The sequence below is a fragment of the Mytilus edulis genome, chromosome 5, assembly GCF_963676685.1.
Source record: "Mytilus edulis chromosome 5, xbMytEdul2.2, whole genome shotgun sequence".
Lineage (NCBI taxonomy): Eukaryota > Metazoa > Mollusca > Bivalvia > Mytilida > Mytilidae > Mytilus > Mytilus edulis.
Genome location: NC_092348.1, coordinates 92,319,752 through 92,341,058, shown reverse-complemented (window position 1 = coordinate 92,341,058; position 21,307 = coordinate 92,319,752). Strand labels below are relative to the sequence as shown.

The window sequence follows — 21,307 nt, the reverse complement described above, 5'->3', positions numbered from 1 at the left end:
TGAGTAGTGAACACATTCTAGATACATAATTTTAAGAACATGTTCATAGAAAATGGAATTCATTACATAGGATTATACCCGTAATAAGAAATACTGGATCTGTCAATGACCCGACTTATTTTAATATTTCATTTAATTACTGTTATCTGTTTTTGTCCATTTTAATTCCTTGTTATCTGTTATAAGCCAAATCAATTTGCTGTTTTGCTGTTATTGGGACCCCCCTTGACCCCCCTCGTTGAGGGGTGATGTGGATAAGCTCGGATAAGAATCCTCTAGATTTTCCATATACTTCAATGCAAATTAATTTAATTGATATATATCGTTACCAGTTGAATGTAGTAATTTTACTCTTTTTATATTGTTAAAGACACTATATAATATCTTCATTTTGATTTTTAACGTACTAAAACCTCTGGTTAAAAAATAATCAGCAATATAAATAATCAGTAATCACCTTCAAATAGATGAAAAATCTAGAGGATTCCTGTTGGCATCACCCCCTGAAAATGTAAATGCCAGGATGTCCGGATGTGACCTTTTAAAAAAGAAGCCAATAATTCTAACATGTCTTTTTAGGAAGCGGGATAAAATAATTTTTGAACATCAGGTAAAGGAATAAAATGGTCATCCGTATATCATTAAAATTTTAGTTTCACCTGACTCTCCTCCTGTGTTAAAGAAGTCTGAGTGTAAGTATTCAGTTTACCTCAACCCTCTTATATAGCTTAACTTATCAATGCTTGGCATTTTCGAATCGCCCTTTTCTGTACCTTTCCTTTTCTAGTAGTATACCTTTAAAAATCTGTATAAAAAATATTTTGGTGGCTCGGATGTTTAATCAAATCTTAAACCTCTACAACATAAGATGAACATTTCAACTTGAATTATCCTTTTAAAAATTATGGTTGCTTAACAGTTGCTGAACAAGAAAAAAGACAAAAAGCTACATGTATCAAATGAATCTAACAAACTAAAACAAACCCAAAGTTATCATAGTTATTTCTTGGTTTATCTAAAAAAATTGAAAAATAAAAATTGGAGTACGTTGTGGTACTTGATTGATTGCTTTTTGGTATTCTGTAAAATCAAGTATGAATCTCACCAGGAACCGTATTCCTGAACCCTGCTTTGTTCAAGTTTGGGAAGACTGGTCGAAAGGAAAATTGAGTCGACTTTCTGTTGTAATATATTGAAAGTAACACTTAGTTAGTAACATTTGCTTATCATTGTTGATTAATTTTAAGGAAATTGTACAATATCTTCTTCTGGAAGGCGTCCAAGCAAGAAATTATCAACTGACCAAAAAGCTAAAATAAATATCCCAAAAAATAACATAAGTTTTTGGCATACTGTGTCCACAGACATTTTCCTGCTTATACATCTCATCGCTTTGGGAAGGGGGTCATCCTGGATCCAACTAATTGTTTAAACATCAGCACAACAATGTTAGATCTGTAAATTTGCTAACGATTTTTGGGATACGATTGCTTTTAAGGGGGTTCGCGGGTCTAAATCATTTATATAGGATTTCTCTATATTTTTCTAATATGAGGCAGGCATTACCTGTAAATGGGGACGAAGTCTGTATGAATTATTTTTTTGTAACTTAAATATTTGTTTTAAAAAAAAGAATCGGAAATACCGTAACGTTTCCGATTTTGGTTCTGTTGTTAGGGATTTAGTTGTGACGTTATTTAAATTATGACGTCATATGCAATGTAAACAAAGAAACGCTATTATCACAGTAACGTTTTTTCATATCAAGGAATTATTAAAAATGAAATTGGTATTGCGCGTTCCTTCCTATTTTATACTAGACTGATAAATATATATTTTACTCAAAGTTTCATACAAACGAGACCGGAAAAAGGAAGTGCATTGTACATTTCTGCGCAGGTCCGGGATTTCAAAACACGACAAAAAAAATTTGAACGATTTTGAGTTCATTAGTACAATGAAAAATTCGGGAAATTGAATTTTCTACTGTTATTGGGGACTCCGTCCCCATATAAATGAACTTTATCTTATATTTAATAGAAAAATAAAATAAAAAAGTGGGGTCACCGTTCATTTGCGCTCACAATCTGCCTTCGAAAGAAGCATACATTTTTGTAAAGGTGTTTTTTTTCTGTTGAAGTATTAGGAGAAATAAAGGTAATATCGAAATAAAAAAAAGAAATTTATTACAGAAATCGCTAAAATTTTACAATAATTTAGTTTAAGTACAGCTTATATGGAAATTATATTAAAAAAGATAGGTCACCGATGAGTTGAAAAAGATATTTCAATTTTAGAGCCAAAAAATGGCATTTTTCCACCAAAGGGAGATAATTTGGATTTTTTTCAATGATGTATACATTTTGAAAGTCATTTGGGGCCAACGAGAAGTGATTGTTTTGAATGATTTTTGTACCATATGATAAAGTAGCAACTACAAAAGGAAATAAATAAAATTTGTAATGAAAAACAAATGTTTGATTTTTTTCTGAAATTTTTATACCCTCGAGCCTCCTTAAGCAATCTGTATTAAAAGCTATCTGTAGACTTGTACCAGTGACTCAGGACAATGCCCTCACATCAACTGTTTTATTCTATACATTAAGGAACATCTCAGATTCTTATGATTGTCTTGCTTTAAAAGGTAAAAACAAACAAAGGGATTGAACTCAAACAACTTTCCTATAATTTTCTTTTCATTATCTTCATGTTTGATATTTGCCTTGACTTATATGCCTGTTTTTATAAATTTAGAAACACGTCAGAGGGAAGTCCCCAGCTTTGATAAAAATGCGAGAGTTCTCTGAATTCCGATAAATCTATTTCTGTCATATTAGAACTGAAGTGGAGTTTTTCTTATATGTCACCGTTATGAAACTGATATTTGATATTGTACTTCCATAAAGAAATAGAGCACCATCTAGGTCGTTTAATTAGAATTTAATATACGTTCTTGCTCCAGGGTTTGTTTGGGTAATTATCATATTATGCGCATGCGTATAGTTTCTGGACTTCAAGGGGTATTAGCTATATATAGATTGAATGGTTGCTCTGGATTCCCCACTCAATTGAATAATTTAAAACTCATGCGATCCTTTCTTTGTATGTCTGCTATTGAGGGTTATTGTTGTTGCATAATTTAAATCATATGCATCATTTAAATTAAAATAAATGTATATTCCACATCTTTAAGGTATGGCTACAACACCCCTTCAGACGAAATGGAGTCATCCATATTATCGTTTCGAGTTGTCTCCTTCGGAAGTAACTTCTGTCAATTCTGAATGTAAATACACTTCGAGAAAAAATAACTCATTCTGTCGATAAACATCGTATTATATTAAAAACGATCGCAATTTAAACCGAGGAATATGTACGGAAAGGAGTAATGACAACTGACCCAAAGAAAATCAAACATTTAAAGAGTTAGGAATGGGGTTCCTCCTAGAATTAACGTAGGAAAATAGGTGATAATTAAGATACGAAGTGAAATACCTTCTCTCACTCTGAGTCTCAATGACTGCTGTGGAAAGTAAACTTGGAATTTATAGGCCTAGTACAAAAATAAAACACAATAGGCCTAAGTACATTGTTAATACACTTTTATCCGTGATTGGCTATTTTGTAACTATTCATATTACGTAAATCACATTTCACATGTGCAGTTGAATTAGTTTTGAAAATAATATTATCTAGCTACATGTATACATGTGTCAATAAAAACAATGGTAATGGTATCCCTCAGAGCATTCTGCTCTTTGATTTTCTTTTAGGTGGATTCAGGGAACATTTGGTTGATTATATGATCTTATATATATAGGGAATCATTGAAGCATGACTGGAGAGGGCCTGTCCTTAGGTCAGTCAGCGGTCCCACCTTACGGTTCTGGATCAGACACTGTCTTCCCTAACCGGAATTCAAACTCATGCTACTGAGATATCTTGGCAACAAATCGCATTGCACCATGCCTGACCACTAGACAACTCCACCTAGGCTCTATAGTACATGTATTTTGAATTATATAATACCTAAATCATTAACATGATTAACAATGTTTAACTATATATATTAAACTGATTGTGTCTCTGCTCAACATTTTCGTAAACACTTTAGATATATATTGTATATCAAAACAGATATTAAATTTCTTGCAATTTTATACAGTTTAGTCTTTAGTCTTTAGAAGTGTCAACTTGACACTATAATCTCTATCTGTAATTTCGATCACTCTGGTAATTTTATGTCTCTATTGTATTAAACTCATTAGTACATTTGTATTTATGATGTGGCACTGCAGAGAAACTAAATAAATAAATAATTCAAAAATTAATTCAAAAAAAAAATTCAAAAAAAATTCAAAAAAAAAAAAAAAAAGAATAAATAACAAGAAGTAATTGTAACAGGATGCTGTTTCGAAGTCTCCCAAACAAAGCTCCCATTACTCGCCATTTATATGGTCCCATGTTCATTTGATTTGATTTTTTGTCCAATACAAGAATATATATGGCTTACGGGTGGGGAGCTCCACCATTTACAAGTTTTCAAACAGGAGGGGGTGGTGGTGACCCCCAGGGACTTTACCTACATTTCATTTGATTTGTTTTATTGTCCCATACAAGAATATATGTGGTTTAGGGGTGGAGATGTTGACCGTTTACAAGTTTTCAAACAAGAGGGGGTGGGGTGACTCCCTCGGGACTTCCCTTTTATTTCATTTCATTTGTTTTATTGTCCCCTACAAGAATATATATGGTTTAGGGGTGGGGATCTGGACCATTTACAAGATAATAGAACATTCTCAAATTGAACGGGGTGGGGGGCAACCCCCAGGAACTTCCATTTGATTAATTTTATTGTCCCATACAAGAATAGATATGGTTTAGGGGTGGGGATGTTGACCGTTTACAAGTTTTCAAACAAGAGGGGGTGGGGTGAGCCCCTAGGGACATCACTTTTATTTCATTTCATTTGTTTTATTGTCCCCTACAAGAATATATATGGTTTAGGGGTGGGGATCTGGACCGTTTACAAGATAATAGAACATTCTCAAATTGAACGTGGTGGGGATGACCCCCCGGGGACTTCCCTTTAATTTCATTTGATTTGTTTTATTGTCCCATTGAAGAATATATATGGTTTAGGGGTGGGGATCTGGACCGTTTACAAGATAATAGTACATTCTCAAATTGAACGGGGTGGGGGTGACCCCCAGGAACTTCCATTTAATTTCATTTGATTAGTTTTATTGTCCCATACAAGAATAGATATGGTTTAGGGGTGGGGATGTTGACCCTTTACAAGTTTTCAAACAAGAGGGGGTGGGGTGAGCCCCTAGGGACATCACTTTTATTTCATTTCATTTGTTTTATTGTCCCCTACAAGAATATATATGGTTTAGGGGTGGGGATCTGGACCGTTTACAAGATAATAGCACATTCTCAAATTGAACGGGGTGGGGATGACCCCTGGGGACTTCCCTTTAATTTCATTTGATTTGTTTTATCGTCCCATTCAAGAATATATATGGTTTAGGGGTGGGGATCTGGACCATTTACAAGATAAAAGCACATTCTCAAATTGAAGGGGGTGGGGATGACCCCCCAGGGACTCCCCCTATATTTCATGTGATTTGTTTTATTGTCCTTTAATCATTTCTGAAGACTGCATGTATCTATCACTTACAGTTTACAAGTTATATTCATTTGAAAATTTTAGAAAATAAAATCCCATAGGGTTCTATAGTAAACCTCTCCCTCCTTTCTACCCCCCAAAATACCCCTTAACAGACCCCAATGCACAAACGAAAGATTGATGGCTCACCTAGACATGTTAGTCTAACATATTGTAAAATCCTAAGTAAATTTGACAAGCCGTTTAGGAGAACCGCTGCGGACAAGTTCATTTTTAAAGTGGCGGAAGAAGAAGAGGAAGAGGAAGAATAATAAAAATAATAAGAACTGACCAAAAACAATAAGTCTCCAAACTTTGTTTGGGAGACTTAATTAACCCTTATAAAACCTTAACTATCTATTTTGTGAACCTTCCAGTATCTTTAATAAAAACCCCTAACAAATGTTGAATATCTTCTATGTGATGTTTGTAATTATCATTTTTTGTTGTTGCTAATAGTACTTCTGATTCAAGTGTTAGTTTTGATGTTATGAAATAGAGTGCAGAGCGGAGTTTTTCTCTAGCCTCCTCATAATTTTCACAATCCAGAAGATAATGGTCAACTGTTTCTATTTGTCCACAGCTGCATTTGTCGATGAGTGCTGGGCATATCATTGATTTATATGAGTTTAAATTGCAATATCCTGTTCTAAAACTAGTAGTTATTCTATATATTTCAGTTGACGGTTTGTCTTTTGGAAGTGTATTCTTAACATTTTGTTGAAAGGCATAATATCTCCTTCCTTTTTCACTGGTGTCCCATCTGTTTTGCCATTTTAACATAACACTGTCTTTTACTCCTTTTTGTATATATCTTGTTTGGTAAATATTGGAATACTTTGTATTTTTTCTGCCTCCTGTGCTGCTTTTTTAGCTAGTTGGTCTGTTAGTTCATTACCTTGTATGTTAGCGTGTCCAGGGGTCCATTCAATGGAAACAATGATTCCTTCAGATTTTAGTGCCACTATACCGATTTTAATATCATGAATAGTTTTGCCGTAATTATCTGATTTCCAATTTAAAGTTAAAATTCCAATTGCTGATTGGCTGTCTGAGAAAATTTTGATGGATTCAGTGTTTTTTCTGTTGTTTGGAATTATAAGAAAATCTATTACCAGCTTGATAGCTACTAATTCCCCTAATAAAATAGATCCTCTATTGGAAACTGGCTGTGTTAACTCCACATGTTCTGTGCTGTTTGATATTAAAATAGCAGGCATATTTTTATTCTGTTATTATTTTAAAATTGAATATATATATTTCTCTTCATTGATCATTATTATAATAAGTATTTTGCTTTTTTTTAGATTAAAGATGGCAGCTAATCGACCAAGACGACATACCAGAGAGATACCTATACTTTTTCATGATAATGACAAGTGGAGCCTGATAGAGAAAAGAAGATACCAAAGAGCTTTGTTGAAGTACATTTACAAATCACTTTATTCCTTAATAATTATTTATAGATCCAAAAAATAGTTTTTGAAATTAAAGAGGCAGTTGATAATACAGAATTCATGTTTGAGGTGAAAAACTAAAAAGCTATCAAAATTCAGTTACTTTTATAGATATTAATTTTCAACATCTTTTGTGTAAATTTTAAGACTGTTATGAGGGTAGTTAAGAGCAAACCGTTACCTTTTTTAATTTTGGTCACATGTTCACAAATGTAAAAAAAATTAAAAAATACCATTTATTACTTTAATTTCACTTCAATATTTAAACTGGAATCATTTCATTTGCATTTTTTTCTGAAGATTTTGATATTTACATATCAATAAGTAGAATTACTACACTTTCAAAGTGGGTAAGAATTTCTATAAAGAGTAGAAGAGATACAAAGAAGTATTTTCTTTTATGAAATTCCTTTCAAATTTTTATATTTATTGACTGACATGACTGAAAACCAATATTTAATAAATAAAAAGTTAATCAATTATCTTTAAATAGTTGAATTTATTTGAAAAACTTTTTTTAAGATGAAATATTAATATTTGTTATAAGTGATATTGATATTGTCTTGTAGGCATAGTCCTCTAGAATTTGGAAAAATATCTAAATGTGTTCAAACCAAAAGTGCCAAGGAGGTAAGTTTTGTAACTCAGTATGACCACATTTGTCTCCCTTTGTTGAGTGTAACTCTGTATAATCACATTTGTCTCCCTTTGATGAGTGGAACTCCATATGACCACAATTGTCTACCTTTGTTGAGTGTAATTCCTTATGACCACATTTGTCTCCCTTTGTTGAGTGTAACTCAGTATGACCACATTTGTTTCCCTTTGATTAGTGTAAATCTGTATGACTACATTTGTCTCCCTTTTGTTGAGTGTAACTCAATATGATCACATTTGTCTCCCTTTGATGAGTGTAACTCCATATGACCACAATTGTCTCCCTGTGTTGAGTGTAACTCCATGTGATCACATTTGTCTCCCTTTGATGAGTGTAACTCCATATGACCACAATTGTCTCCCTTTGTTGAGTGTAACTCCGTATAATCACATTTGTCTCCCTTTGATGAGTGTAACTCTATGACCACATTTGTCTCCCTTTTTTTGAGTGTAAATCTGTATGACCACACTTGTTTCCCTTTCATTTGTGTAAATCTGTATGACTACATTTGTCTCCCTTTTGTTGAGTGTAACTCCATATGATCACATTTGTCTCCCGTTGATGAGTGTAACTCCATATGACCACATTTGTCTCCCTTTGATTAGTCTTACTCTGTATGACCACATTTGTCTCCCTGTGTTGAGTGTAACTCAGTATGACCACATTTGTTTCCCTTTGATTAGTGTAAATCTGTATGACAACATTTGTCTCCCTTTTGTTGAGTGTAACTTCGTATGATCACATTTGTCTCCCTTTGATAAGTGTAACTCAGTATGACCACATTTGTCTTTGTTTGTTGAGTGTCAGTGTGACCACATTTGTTTCCCTGTGATTAGTGTAAATCTGTATGACTACATTTGTCTCCCTTTTGTTGAGTGTAACTCTGTATGATCACATTTGTCTCCCTTTGATGAGTGCAACTCCATATGACCACATTTGTCTCCCTTTGTTGAGTGTAACTCCATTTGACCACATTTGTCTCCTTTTGTTGAATGTAACTCTGTATGACCACATTTGTCTCCCTTTGTTGATTGTAACTCCGTATAATCACATTTGTCTCCCTTTGATAAGTGTAACTCCATATGACCACAATTGTCTCCCTTTGTTGAGTGTAACTCAGTATGACCACATTTGTTTCTCTTTGATCAGTGTAAATCTGCATGACTACATTTGTCTCCCTTTTGTTCAGTGTAACTCCGTATGATCACATTTGTCTCCCTTTGATGAGTGTAACTCCATATGACCACAATTGTCTCCCTTTGTTGAGTGTAACTCAGTATGACCACAGTTGTTTCTCTTTGATCAGTGTAATTCTGTATGACTATATTTGTCTCCCTTTTGTTAAGTGTAACTCCGAATGATCACATTTGTCTCCCTTTGATGAGTGTAACTCTATATGACCACATTTGTCTCCCTTTGTTGAGTGTAACTCCGTATGACCACATTTGTCTCCCTTTTTTGAGTGTAACTCTGTATGACCACATTTGTCTCCCTGTGTTGAGTGTAACTCAGTATGACCACATTTGTTTCCCTTTGATTAGTGTAAATCTGTATGACTACATTTGTCTCCCTTTTGTTGAGTGAAACTTGGTATGATCACATTTGTCTCCCTTTGATAAGTGTAACTCAGTATTACCACATTTGTCTCCCTTTGATAAGTGTAACTGTATAATCACATTTGTCTCCCTTTGATGAGTGTAACTCCATATGACCACAATTGTCTCCCTTTGTTGAGTGTAATTCTGTATGACCACATTTGTCTCCCTTTGTTGAGTGTAACTCAGTATGACCACATTTGTTTCCCTTTGATTAGTGTAAATTTGTATGACCACATTTGTTTCCCTTTGATTAGTGTAAATCTGTATGACTACATTTGTCTCCTTTTTGTTGAGTGTAACTCCATATGATCACATTTGTCTCCCTTTGATGAGTGTAACTCCATATGACCACAATTGTCTCCCTTAGTGAGTGTAATTCCGTATTACCACATTTGTATCCTTTTGTTGAATGTAACTCTATGACCACATTTGTCTCCCTTTGTTGAGTGTAACTCCGTATAATCACATTTGTCTCCCTTTGATGAGTGTAACTCCATATGACCACATTTGTCTCCCTTTGATTAGTGTAACTGTATGACCACATTTGTCTCCCTGTGTTGAGTGTAACTCCATATGACCACATTTGTCTCCCTTTTTTGAGTGTAACTCTGTATGACCACATTTGTCTCCTTTTGTTGAGTGTAACTCAGTATGACCACATTTGTTTCCCTTTGATTAGTGTAAATCTGTATGACAACATTTGTCTCCCTTTTGTTGAGTGTAACTTCGTATGATCACATTTGTCTCCCTTTGATAAGTGTAACTCAGTATGACCACATTTGTCTCCCTTTGTTGAGTGTAAATCTGTATGACTACATTTGTCTTCCTTTTGTTGAGTGTAACTCCGTATGATCACATTTGTCTCCCTTTGATGAGTGCAACTCCATATGACCACATTTGTCTCCCTTTGTTGAGTGTAACTCAGTATGACCACATTTGTCTCCTTTTGTTGAATGTAACTCAGTATGACCACATTTGTCTCCCTTTGTTGAGTGTCAGTATGACCACATTTGTTTCCCTTTGATTAGTGTAAATCTGTATGACTACATTTGTCTCCCTTTTGTTGAGTGTAACTCCGTATGATCACATTTGTCTCCCTTTGATGAGTGCAACTCCATATGACCACATTTGTCTCCTTTTGTTGAGTGTAACTCCGTATGACCACATTTGTCTCCTTTTGTTGAATGTAACTCTTATGACCACATTTGTCTCCCTTTGATGAGTGTAACTCCATATGACCACAATTGTCTCCCTTTGTTGAGTGTAACTCAGTATGACCACATTTGTTTCTCTTTGATCAGTGTAAATCTGTATGACTACATTTGTCTCCCTTTTGTTGAGTGTAACTCCGTATGATGACATTTGTCTCCCTTTGATGAGTGTAACTCCATATGACCACATTTGTCTCCCTTTGTTGAGTGTAACTCTGTATGACCACATTTGTCTCCCTTTGTTGAGTGTAACTCAGTATGACCACATTTGTCTCCCTTTGTTGAGTGTAACTCTGTATAATCACATTTGTCTCCCTTTGTTGAGTGTAACTCCGTATGACCACATTTGTCTCCTTTTTTTTAGTGTAACTCCGTATGACCACATTTGATTCCCTTTCATTAGTGTAAATCTGTATGACTACATTTGTCTCCCTTTTGTTGAGTGTAACTTCGTATGATCACATTTGTCTCCCTTTGATAAGTGTAACTCAGTATGACCACATTTGTCTCCCTTTGTTGAGTGTAACTCTGTATAATTACATTTGTCTCCCCTTGTTGAGTGTATCTCCGTATGACCACATTTGTCTCCCTTTTTTTAGTGTAACTCCGTATGACCACATTTGTTTCCCTTTGATTAGTGTAAATCTGTATGACTACATTTGTCTCCCTTTTGTTGAGTGTAACTTCGTATGATCACATTTGTCTCCCTTTGATAAGTGTAACTCAGTATTACCACATTTGTCTCCCTTTGTTGAGTGTAACTTCGTATGATCACATTTGTCTCCCTTTGATAAGTGTAACTCAGTATTACCACATTTGTCTCCCTTTGTTGAGTGTAACTCCGTATGACCACATTTGTCTTCCTGTTTGCTTCATTTAATTAGCAGACATGACGTTCAAATTTTAAATTTTTCTGCACATTTACAAATGTACAAATTTCTGCACATATAAAAATGTTAAAAAATCATTTTTATACAAAAACTTGCAGTGTTGACATTTGAAACAACGGCTGCTAATAGTAGAATATTTTGTTTAGAAAGTAAAGACAGATTGAGTTAAATGTTCAAATTACAAATAACAAATTTACATTTAAAATTTTATGTTTATATTCATAAAGACAAACATACAGATTGATGGCCCATTATCAAATATCTATGGACCACCAATATAGTAAAGGCCTTTGGGGCAAACTATATAGATAACAATGTTTTTGTAGGTAAAGGCGTATTTAGAACTAATGGAGAAAAGAGTAAAGAAAAAAGGTAAGTTTTTGTTGACTGACTATGTGTAAATTTTAATTGCATCCAGAAATTGACTTTTTGGAAAATTTGAAATGCATGTATTGTATTCTTTGTTCTATATTGATTTTTTGGGATACGATTGCTTTCAAGCAATCTGTATACCTATACCATTTGCTCAGGGCCATGCCCTCATGTCAACTGTTTTATTCTAAACATTAAGGAACATCTCAGATTCTTATGATTGTCTTGCTTTAAAAGGTAAAAACAAACAAAGGGATTGAACTCGAACAACTTTCCTATAATTTTCTTTTCATTATCTTCATGTTTGATATTTCCCTTGACTTATATGCATGTTTTTAACAACACAGAAAATCAGAATTAAGCAGTATTTATATTTAGTGTTTTTATAAATTTAGAAATACGTCGGAGGGAATTCCCCAGTTTTGATAAAAATGCGAGATTTCTCTGAATTGTGATAAATCTATGTCTGTCATATAAGAACTGAAGTGGAGTTTTTCTTATATGTCACCGTTATGAAACTGATATTTGATATTGTACTTCCAAAAAGAAATAGAGAACCATCTAGGTCGTTTAATTAACATTTAATATACGTTCTTGCTCCAGGGTTTGTTTAGGTAATTATGCGCATGCGTTTAGTTTTCTTGACTATTAGATTGAATGGTTGCTCTGGATTCCCCACTCAATTGATTAATTTAAAACTCATGGGATCCTTTCTATGTATGTCTGCTATTGAGGGTTATTGTTGTTGCATAATTTTAAATCATATGCATCATTTAAATTAAAATAAATGTAGTCCACATCGTAAAGGTGTAACTACAACACCCCTTAAGGTGAAATGGAGTCTTCCATATTATTGTTTCAAGTTGTCTCCCTTCCAAAAGTAACTTCCATCAACTCTGAATCAAATTACGATACAACAAGTCGAGAAAAATTAACTTGATCTGTTGATAAACGTCGTATTATATTTAAAACGATCGCAATTTAAACCGAGGAGTGTGTACGGAAAGGAGTCTTGACCACTGACCCAAAGGAAATTAAATATTTCAAGAGTTAGGAATGGGGTTCTTCCTAGAATTAATGTAGGAAAATAGGTGATAAGATACGAAGTGAAATACCTTCTCTCACTCTGAGACTCAGTGACTGCTGTGGAAAGTAAATTTTGAATTGATAGTACAAAAATAAAACACAATAAGTGCATTGCTATACACTTGTATCCGGGATTGGCTTTTTTGTAACTATTCAGATTACGTAAATTACATTTTACATATGCAGTTGAATTAGTTTTGAAAATAATATTATCCAGCTTCATGTATACATGTGTCAATGAAAACAATGGCAATCGTATCCCTCAGATCAATCTACTCTTTGATTTCATTAGGTTTCGGCAGCACAGCCTTTTTCCATATTTTACAATTGCAGTAGTTTAAGGAATTATTTTAAAAATTTCCTCTCTGATAAACTAAGAACATGATATAATTTTGTTGAATGTACTATTTGTTATGTGGTCTGGTTAATGATGTACTCAGTTATATAAAACTTATGACATTTGATGTTTAAAATGCTGCCAGTAACAAGAAGATGACTTCATGATCAGAAGAAAAAAGATTTTGATAAACCTATTATCAGTAATCAATATGACTGTAGTCCTTTTGGAAAAGTTCAAAATTGGGATAAAAAAAATTGTTTAGATTTTTATGTTTTCAATTTTCACATCCTTGAGTAAGGGCTATATTTTGTGATTATGATCATGCATTTGGGACAAATGGTTATAGTCCTTTGATTGACATCTTAAATTTGTATTTGTATGTCAGGTATTTGTTTGTTACGGATTTCAGTGCATACAATTATTTCTAGGGTAAGCTATGAATGCTTGAGATGCACATTTTAAGAGGGCTAATTCATAAAATATAATCAAATCAAACAAAACCAATTGTGACTTAACATTTCAATCAAATAATTTATTGTCCTAAACCCAAATGTAAGCAGAAATTCTTTTAAAATATCACTGCTAATCCAACATTCCATAAACTGTTGGCCTAAAAAATGATTAAGGAATTATTTTAAAGTTTTATGAAATTGGCACAGTTTTGTTTTTATTATTCAATTATGTTTAATAGAAAGAATGATAAGTTTAAATTTTTGTTTATTTCCAGCGGACGAAAGACCAAAAGAAGCAACAGAGGTATGTAAGAGGTTTACTAGTATAAGTAGGCTCAAGATCAAAAGATCAGGAATTGAATGTAGAAAATATATGTAGGACTCTAAAGTGTGATGGGGACGCTAAAGTACGATGGTCATGCTAAAGTGCGATGGTCTACGCTTAAGTGCGATGCTTTCATACGCTAAAGGCTGATGGTCCACGAAAAATATAGACGTTAGAAATGTAGTTCGATAATGACGTTAACAGTCGTTTATACAAACTAAAAATGAACATGCCGGAAGACTTTTACACCAAATGTCCATGACTTACGAGTAATTGATTTAATTTAACCGCTCTTTGTCGACTGAATCACAATGTTTATTTTTTTGTGTGCTGGAAGAAGGACTTGTATCCTACAGTTGACCATTTTACTATATAAATACAAAACAGTATACGCATACTTATCCTGCTTCTATTTGAAGCAAACCAATAGATTTGAATCATTGTTTATGTGGCAGTTTACTTTGTGATCCCCATTAAAATGTCGTCGATTTTGATGAAAAGTAATGTAGATAAAATAGAGATACATGTTTTCATGCGTGAACTATAAATTGTCTGCTAAAACATTAGTTCATACTGTATATTGTGGGAAAATAAAACATGTATTTGTACTCGCTACAAAAAAGGAGAAAGCTAGGCAAACATTGCATTTCTCTCGCATTTAGATTAAAGCTTATACAAATAAATGTTACATATTTCGACGAAGAACAAATTTTGTATTTTTAATTTTCAATGAAAAATGTAAGGGAGGTTGTCACATTAGTGTAAAACGACAATCTACATCAATTATCCAAATATTCAATACGCTCCGAATTGTTAAAATTTCATTTTACATGAAATATAATATTTGCAAAACATAAATTACCTTTATAGCAATTATAACTTGGTCAGACTTGTTAATTTAAAAACAATCACTTTAGCCTATCGGTAAATTGTAAAGCCTATCACATATGTTATACTTTAGCATAATAGCTTGTGCAAAAAGACTTTTGAAACCTCAATGTTTTAATACTTCGAATCATACCCTTTGGACCATGGCACTTTAGCGTGATACACCATCATACTTTAGCAAACAAACAACCATCACACTTTAGCGTGAGACACCATCATACTTTAGCGTAGACCCTCACACTTTAGCGTGACCATTGCACTTTAGACTCCTACATATATATTTTTGTAATGGACATCAAAATAATTTGGAATGCTCTAAGGTTGAATTCCTTAGTCCAATTACATAATTTAGAAACTTATTTCTTTACAATGACAGTGAATCATTTTAATCATGTCAGTACTTTAGTTGTTTTTTTTTTAGGGAATAATTCTCTCAGGGATTCACAGCACATCAGCAGCAAATAAGAAAGTAAACTTGTAATACCCTCTACAAAACACAGTATCTTGAATAAATTTTAAGCTCATGACCACAAGTTTTGAAAGGACAACTGCATGCCATTTTTGAACCTAAGCAAAACTTAATTTAGGAATAATCACAACAGCTAAAGCAGTCTGATGCCTTTATAGGAGTTTGAACCCAAGTTTTCGTTAATTTGTATAATTAAGTACTTTAGCCTGTTGCATTTATTTCAGATGTGGGGTACTTTAGCTTCAGACTTAGTATCATGTGAATTAAAAGATTATAGTGAAGCTTTATCACAGGTATGTCTATATCAATAGTCAGACCATATGAAATAAATCTTGGTCAAACACACACAAAAAAAAACCTGCTGGCTTCTATTTAGTGATGATAAAAATGATAAACTGGGGTAATATCCGAAAATTAAATTTTCCTTCATTTTTTGTCACATGTTGGGTTGCTGTTTCATGCAATGTTAGGGTCAGCAAATTTTGTGATTATATCATTTTTTTTCTTAAGTAAAGCACACACATTTCTTATCTGATTTCATGTGTTTATTTTAGCCAAACTTTACTAAATGAATGAATTGAAAATGATATAGTAAAATATATTGTTTGCCATATGAAGTTTGATCTTGTTTAACTTTTTAAGCCAGATCTGTAAGTAATTCAGAATATTTTCAGGTAATGGCCGTAGCAGGGAATTTAGAAAATCCTTTTCCACCAGATTCTCCTGATGCTCCAGATTACAGTTCTATTTATAGATACTTGTCGGCTATACTTGCTGGGGCGGATTTACCATATTTAGGATATCTTGGTAAATACATATTTAAGTTCTATTTATAGATACTTGTTCGCTATTCTGTCTGGAACAGATTTATCTTATTTAGAATATCTTGGTAAATATATATGAAACAAGTACAGAAAATAAGTAATGAATAGTCATGTCAACAGAAAAATGAAATTGGTACTAGAAATTAAATACAAATATTATTGTACAGTCAAATAGGCTAATTTGATATATTTGCTATATTGGCAGAGGGTATTTTTCATTACAAATGATGATTTTGCATGTAATCATTAATTTGGTGAAAAGTGAAGTAGGAAAGAACCAAAATTTTCATACTAAACAAAACATGAGAATTCAGTGCATGGTTACAATTGTTATACAAATAAAAAGACATGGTACATAAAGGCAACAGTAGTATACCGCTGTTCAAAACTCATAAATCTATGGACAAAAAACAAAATCAGGGTAACAAACGAAAACTGAGGGAATTTACAACCCTTCAATGAGACAACTCTACGCCAGGGATCAAAATGACACAGAAATTAGCAACTATAGGTTACCATATGACCTTCAACAAAAAGCAAAGCTCATACTGCATAGTCAGCTATTAAAGTCAGATATAAAAAATATAAAACAATTCAAATGATAAAACTAACAGCCAGATTTATGGACAAAATAATGTATTGTTCATTTTATAGAATGTAGAATAATCACTAAATCAGGAATAGTTCATGGTTATTCACCACAAAGTAAATAAAATTAATTGTTTTTTATGTTGTAGAATGTAGCATTGTCCAGGATCTACTTCATGGTTTGGTGGACACAATCAGAACATCTGATACCAGTAAACAACAAGAGATAATGATAAACAAATATCATCTATTGACCAGTAAAATAGATATCAACAATACCATGGCTAATGTCAAGAGATGCCGTAAAGCTGTTAATAATGGTATGGGTTATTCCATTAAATTATAAGAGGGAGGTTAGGATATAAACAACACCATGCTTACTGTCAAGAGGTGTCCAAAATCTGTTAATAATGGTATGAAATGAATGTAGGATGGTATGGAGGGAATTATTATTTTAGACTAATCATCTAATTCATAATTTGGGTTGCAATTCCCTCTGGCATAGTTGACCTTAAACTGTTTGGCTTTTATTGCTAGGTCTGTTTTTGGTCATAAGCTCTTTATTGGTTTTCAAAATAATCATCTTTGAGAGTTCTTGATGAAGGTCAAACCAGAAAAGAGCTTAGCACACATCAAATTTATAAAGTGTTGGGGTTTTTGTTATGCCTCACCTAGGGGCATTATGTTTTTCTGTTCTTTGTCTGTTTGTTTGTCACACTTTTGGTTAAAGATATTGGTCAAGGTAGTTTTTGATGAAGTTGAAGTCCATTCAACTTGAAACATAGTACACATGTTCCCTATGATATGATCTTTCTAATTTAATGCCATATTAAAAGTTTAGACCCGAATTTCAGGGTCCAGTGAACATAGAAAATGATAGGGCAAGTTGGGGGGGGGGGGGCATTCTTGTACTCTTTCTTGTTTCATATTCTCCAAAATCCACTTTAAGGGCATTTTAAGTGTTAGTCAGACCTGAAGTTACAATGAAAATTTTCCTAGAATATCACAATTGCCCTTTCCTACAAGTTTTTAAATAATTCTCCTCTTTATATTAAAAAAATCTTAGTAGTCTTTTACCTGAATTACATTTAAATGTAATTGGTTGGTTTGACTGTATGCATATGTTTGTACAGAACAGTTGCTGATTGTGTTCTTTATATGCTTGTTTTGAGCAATGCTAATTAAGATAAGTATTTTCTCAGACTAGGTGAACTTTTGTGGAAGAAAATGTGTGACATTGTATTTTTGTTAATACATTTTTATCTACAATGATTATTTTGTTTATAATTTCAGATTTTTCTGACTTTGAAAAAGCTGAGAATGCTCTATACAGGTCCAAATCACCCATTCTTATAGATGAAAGCCTACCAGCTCCACGTAAGCCCAAATCACCCAAACTTATAGATGAGAGCCTACCAGTAAATAAAAAACAGAAAGAGGAGAGCACACCAGTCAATAAAAGAAAAAGAGGTAGACCAACAAAAAGGACATCTACTTCTTCTGAAACTGTACCTGCAGATAAGGGACCAGATGAATTATCTACAAGACAGAATACAGAATCAAATAAGACAGACAAAATATCTGAAACTACAGCAAAAAAAATAGTGAGGAAAGATTCAAGTCATCTGCCTGGTCCTTCAGGAGATTGTTCAGATACAGAAACTCAAACAAATATTGCAAAAAGTGGTCAGTCACCAAAAACCACAACTGTTCACCCTGAGGGTGATAGTTCTAAATCTACACAACCTAGTACCAGTCAGAACCATCCTGGACCGTCAGGTGACACAACATTTAGTTCTTCAGCAGCCAATGAAAATGGTCAAGATGAAGTAGATGGAAATCAAACTGAAGATATTCCCAAAAAACCTTCATTGTTTACATTGAACCCATATTGTATTCCTATAGACTTGATTAGATTCAATCCTTTAGTTTCAGCAACAGTTGTCTTTAACCCGGTAAAAAAGAATACAACACCTATTCCAGCGATTGTACCAAAAACAAACAGAAATGTAAAACAACAGAAAGATGGAGAGGTGGATGTGATTTGTATGAATCAGAGAAAAGACATTATTGGTAGAGAAAGATTCATTTCTATAACTCGTACTAGTATGAATGATGACAATTGAAAATATCAGTATAAAAAAGTTCAACACCAAAATACGCCAGTTATGTTTAGGATCATGTCTTTTTACCATTGTAATAAAGTTTGAAAAATTACATTATTGATGCTATTGCAAATATAATACTCACTGCCTTCACAAAGATCCTTTGTATTATTTACCACAACTATTTAAGTAAACTTATGTTTGACCTCAAGACATTTGATTGGCAGTTGACAATCTCAGTCTTTCATTATTTTAGCTCTGTTGGATATCAGTGCCAGTGAAACCTTATTTTGACATCTTGTCCATCTTTTGTATTGCCTAAACATATTGACAGCAGTGGTGGCTGAGTCAACAACAGGGAAATTCTATGCACAGTACACAAAAAGTATAAATGGTATTTTAGGCAAACATTCACATTTTTATCACATTTTCTAAAGACAGTCACTTGGTACCCATTACAAACTTTTTTCTTAGATTTACGAAATTTGTTCAAATCACATAAAACAAGATTTAGGAGATAACTGTATTGTTTTTTAAGCTCCGACGGCATCAATTGGGGATTTGATGGTCGCTAATTAAGTTTACTGGCGACGCGTTAGTGGAGACAGTAAACGGGTATTTGCGACCATCAAATCCCAAATTGATGCCGTCGGAGCTTAAAATACAATATTGTTATCTCCATTCTAATGAAACTGACAGAAAACAACGTTAAAACATTATTTAAAATCTGTCATAGGCCGTCTGCGCTTGCGCGTACGTCCCATAGCATCAATTGTCAATTGATGCCATGTAAGAAAGTGACGTTATCCAATCAAAATGAACTTTACAAACGTTGTTGCATTAGAATGATCCATATGGTGTCTGAGATATAATTAATAAAACTATATTTTGGTCTAAATTTAATAATAAACCAACATGGCTAAAAAGAAAAAAAATGAAAGATTGTAATACACATAGTTGTTCCAATATCTTTTATTAAAATCAAAAAGTATGTAAATACGCTCGCTGTTTATTTTTGAAATTTGGAATTTTATGCTACTGTCATACAAGTGAGAGGTTTATCTAGCTATAAAACCAGGTTTAATCCACCATTTTCTACATTAGAAAATACCTGTACCATGTCAGGAATATGACAGTTGTTGTCCCCTTTTTTATGTGTTTAAGCTTTTGATTGTGCCATTTGATAAGGGACCTTCTGTTTTGAATTTTTCTTGTAGTTGGTATTTTTTGTTATTTTAAATTATGAGTATAAATATCTATTGAAAATCTTATTTCAGAATTATTTGTTAATTTCAATAAATTTATATTTGAGTCAAATCTTGGAATAACAAAACAGGGACTGTTTGAGCAAAGCAATTATCATCTTCTTGTGACTGAATCAGTCATTGAATGTATCAGTAGTTACAATAACTGTAAATTCAGTAATCTTTGTGTGCTATTATTATTGCGATTTTGTCATTTTAGTCGAAAATACAATTTTAATTTTTGCAATATTGAGAAAAATCCTGTTTAATTGATATACCAAACAGTTTTAGCAACAATAAAAACATTGCAATAATTTCTGAATTAATATTAGCCTTGTCTCCTAATTTCATATGCATTAGTGTAACAGTGCATTGATTCTTCCTGAATGTGTGAATATCAAAATCTTGCAGCATTCATTGTTTCATGGAAGACTCCAGTTCATTGACAAAATGAAACTGATTGTCATTACAGAGCCTCTTTGTATTAATTACCACAACATTTAAAAGTAAACTTATGTTTGAGGTCAACAAAAAATTAATTGCCAACAGTTAACAACCTCAGTCTTTTATAATATACGCTCTCTTGGTTGTAAGGGCCTGTGAATCTTTATTTTGACATATTGTCCATCTTTTTTCAGGTTTTGTATAACCTAAACGTATTGACAACAGTGGTGACATCTTGTCCATCTTTTGTCAGGTTTTGTATAACCTAAACGTATTGACAGCAGTGGTGACATCTAGTCCATCTTTTGTCAGGTTTTGTATTATCTAAACGTATTGAGAGCAGTGGTGACATCTTGTCTATCTTTTGTCAGGTTTTGTATAACCTAAACGTATTGACAGCAGTGGTGACATCTTGTCTATCTTTTGTAAGGTTTTGTATTACCTAAATGTATTGACAGCAGTGGTGACATCTTTTCCATCTTTTGTAAGGTTTTGTATAACCTAAACATATTGACAGCAGTGGTGACATCTTTTCCATCTTTTGTCAGGTTTTGTATAACCTAAACATATTGACAGCAGTTGTGACATCTTGTCCATCTTTTGTCAGGTTTTGTATAACCTTAACGTATTGACAACAGTGGTGACATCTTGTCCATCTTTTGTCAGATTTTGTATAACCTAAACA

At 33.2% G+C, this 21,307-nt stretch overlaps 1 protein-coding gene across 4 annotated transcripts; it reads left to right on the top strand.

Annotated features, from left to right (window-relative positions):
* Positions 1-1,106: 1,106 nt before the first annotated feature.
* LOC139525547 (uncharacterized) lies at positions 1,107-19,046 on the top strand. 4 transcript variants are annotated; one of them, XM_071320973.1, is made up of 9 exons: positions 1,107-1,184; positions 6,979-7,095; positions 7,698-7,758; positions 11,812-11,857; positions 14,011-14,039; positions 15,642-15,710; positions 16,092-16,224; positions 16,979-17,149; positions 18,123-19,046. In XM_071320973.1, exons 2-9 carry the CDS (start codon positions 6,986-6,988, stop codon positions 18,953-18,955), a joined length of 1,452 nt encoding a protein of 483 aa, XP_071177074.1. In that variant the 5' UTR covers positions 1,107-1,184; positions 6,979-6,985; the 3' UTR covers positions 18,956-19,046. The 4 variants fall into 4 exon arrangements, with proteins under 4 accessions (XP_071177074.1, XP_071177075.1, XP_071177073.1 ...); XM_071320974.1 differs by having other exon boundaries at positions 1,107-1,198; XM_071320972.1 differs by having other exon boundaries at positions 1,119-1,208.
* The last annotated feature ends 2,261 nt before the right edge of the window (positions 19,047-21,307 follow it).